The sequence below is a fragment of the Procambarus clarkii genome, chromosome 14 (genome assembly GCF_040958095.1).
Source record: "Procambarus clarkii isolate CNS0578487 chromosome 14, FALCON_Pclarkii_2.0, whole genome shotgun sequence".
NCBI lineage: Eukaryota > Metazoa > Arthropoda > Malacostraca > Decapoda > Cambaridae > Procambarus > Procambarus clarkii.
In genome coordinates this window covers 22,057,692-22,060,880 of record NC_091163.1, presented here as the reverse complement: position 1 = coordinate 22,060,880, position 3,189 = coordinate 22,057,692, and the positions used below count along the sequence as shown (strand labels likewise).

At 47.0% G+C, this 3,189-nt stretch overlaps 1 protein-coding gene across 1 annotated transcript; it reads right to left on the bottom strand.

Annotated features, from left to right (window-relative positions):
• Nucleotides 1-232: 232 nt before the first annotated feature.
• On the bottom strand, nt 233-1,126 carry LOC123772997 (variant surface antigen E-like). Its single transcript, XM_045766459.1, has one exon. The coding sequence runs from the start codon at nt 1,124-1,126 to the stop codon at nt 233-235; it is 894 nt and encodes a 297-aa protein (XP_045622415.1).
• Between the last annotated feature and the right edge of the window lie 2,063 nt (nt 1,127-3,189).

Genomic DNA, 3,189 nt, shown 5'->3' with positions numbered 1-3,189 from the left:
AAACGGGAATACTTTGTTTGGGTTGAATGTGCATTGGTTTACTACACATGGGTATACTGTGTATGGGTTTACTGCATGTGGGTTTATGACATGTGTTTTCTGCATGTGGGTATACTGCGTGTTGGTTTACTGCGTGTAGCTATATTACATGTGAGTTTACTGCGTGTGTGATATACTGCGTCAGGATTTACTGCGTGTGAGTTTACTGTGTGTAGGAATAATACGTGAGGGTTTACTGCGTGTGGGGAATACTGCGTGTGGGGTTACTGCGTGTGGGGTTAATGCGTGTGGGGTTACTGCGTGTGGGGTTACTGCGTGTGGGGTTAATGCGTGTGGGGTTACTGCATGTGGGGTTACTGCATGTGGGGTTACTGCGTGTGGGGTTACTGCGTGTGGGGTTACTGCGTGTGGGGTTACTGCATGTGGGGTTACTGCATGTGGGGTTACTGCGTGTGGGGTTACTGCGTGTGGGGTTACTGCGTGTGGGGTTACTGCGTGTGGGGTTACTGCATGTGGGGTTACTGCGTGTGGGGTTACTGCGCGTGGGGTTACTGCATGTGGGGTTACTGCATGTGGGGTTACTGCGTGTGGGGTTACTGCGTGTGGGGTTACTGCGTGTGGGGTTAATGCGTGTGGGGTTACTGCATGTGGGGTTACTGCATGTGGGGTTACTGCGTGTGGGGTTACTGCGTGTGGGGTTACTGCGTGTGGGGTTACTGCGTGTGGGGTTACTGCGTGTGGGGTTACTGCGTGTGGGGTTACTGCATGTGGGGTTACTGCGTGTGGGGTTACTGCGTGTGGGGTTACTGCATGTGGGGTTACTGCGTGTGGGGTTAATGCATGTGGGGTTACTGCATGTGGGGTTACTGCGTGTGGGGTTAATGCGTGTGGGGTTACTGCGTGTGGGGTTACTGCGTGTGGGGTTACTGCGTGTGAGGTTACTGCGTGTGGGGTTACTGCGTGTGGGGTTACTGCGTGTGGGGTTACTGCGTGTGGGATTACTGCGTGTGAGGTTACTGCGTGTGGGGTTACTGCGTGTGGGGTTACTGCGTGTGGGGTTACTGCGTGTGGGGTTACTGCGTGTGGGGTTACTGCGTGTGGGGTTACTGCGTGTGGGGTTAACCATTTATTCATTCGATTTTTTTGGCACTTTAGTGCTGAAATTGATTTTAAGGAGGAAATTCTTCACCTTACATGCTATTGCTGACTCTCACAGGATGGGTACGAGGGTCTCCACCAGTCACGGGATGAGTATGCAGTCCTACACTGATCACCATATACGTACTGGGCCCTTAACTGCCCACAAAAAAGGGTATTAGGCCCTTATCTGCTCACAAAAAGGGTCACTGGGCCCATAACTAACCCGTCATCTTGAATAGCACGTCGCGTTTTGAGTTATAAATCCCACTAAGGCTAAAAACTGGTGTACAATAAATCATAGCGGCTCACAGAATTTATGTGATGTCCCATTTTCTACTCGTTGGTCCTCTGTTAGGTTAGGGTAGGTTAAGTTAGGTTTTCCTAGACCTATCTTTAGATTTTCCAGCCTCGATTAATTTTCTCATCTCTCATGAAGCGAGACCGTCGCTCTACCGTCCAGCCCAAGTGGTTGCGGTTGTGGTTGTGGTTGGGGGGAAAATTGGAGCTGCATAATATAATATTCTCTGTTTATGACCCCAATAAAGCAGGAAATGTTGTTGAGTCAAGCCCAGCGTGTCAACGAATGAGGTCGTTAAGGGTGAGTGACGCTCGCAGAAGAACTACCAGACTGAGAATAACGACCTATTACTCCCAAACCTTACATCCCCCATCCCCCAAAATAAATATTAAAGAACAGCCCTTGGTGAGAATATATGAATATTTCACTGTGTTCTACTTGACGTCTTAAGGCTTAATTTGTAGTCTACAACTGAATTTTGTTTTTGCATTTTCAGCATGAGTATTTATTTGAAAAGAGGCAGAATTATTGTGTCGATTTACGAAGGTTATTTCACATTCAACATGACTACAGACCAGGTCTCAACAGTTCGAGGCATTTCCACAACAAATGGAATGCGTTAGAGTTCGTTGATTCCACTCTCAGTACAGGAATAAGGTCACCAAATGGACCCCCTCTAATCTTACGAGAAACGTAGCTGGGTTGAGTCAAATTTGCATACCTGTGTACTAACGTGAAGCAGCACAGTATGTAGAGTGACCACGCTCTGAAATGAGGGCTTGGTGGTGTATGAATACCAGCATATACGTACACACTTATATAGCTAAATACACTGTTGCATTTTTAATTGTATTCGTGTAGTTATACATTCACATACATACCACAGAGCAAAACAAAGCAGAAAAAATACTCGAGCTTATATTAAATATAATGTATGCTCCCCTCGTTCATGCAGGTCGGTGTTCAGTCCCTGGCCGTCCTAATGGTTGGACTCCATTCCTTTCCCCCGTCCCATCCCAAATCCTTATCTAAACCCCTTCCAAGTGCGATATGGTCGTAATTGGTGCTTTCCCCCTAATAATTCTCTCCCTCCCTCCCCTAGTATCGAGCCAGAGAATTTTCCCTATGAACGAGTCAAGGGAGTTGCCCTGGTAACAGGATTGGGGAAATTTCCCTATCAATGAGACGGAGGAGTTTCCCTTGCAATGTGATTGGGCAGTTCCCTAGCAACCAGACAGGGTGAAGTTTCCGTAGAAAATAAACAGTGGTTTTCCAATGACAGTGTCTACCCGTACGGATGGTCGACCAGAACGCGGGCTCCGGCAATAATACCCACATTTATATTAAGCGCATATAATGGATGCTGCATCTTACCTCACCAAGGAGAGTCCGTCAGCATCACCCTAAGATATTCTTCTTTATGAAGATGGTAATTCTGAACTCTAACATAAGGGAGGCGAGCAGCATTATCTTCGTATGTTGTGATGATAAATGTATACATTAAATATCATTTGTCCTGGAACAAAGAGGCGGAAGAGGAGACTGGAGGATGCTTGCCCTAGGAGAGGAGATGTGTCTGGGGCTGCTACTCTGTGGATGCTGGGCCGCCACCACCACTCTCACAAATACGACATTCCTTGCGCGTATGTATTTCCTGCTGTGTATTGCACACGATGTAAAACGTATTCCATACACAGACACACACACAATCAAACATACATACATTCAAACTCAATTACACATTCATACAT

Excerpts from the sequence above, each read along its gene's own strand:
- LOC123772997 (XM_045766459.1), bottom strand. The coding sequence starts at position 1,126 with ATGGTTAACCCCACACGCAGTAACCCCACACGCAGTAACCCCACACGC.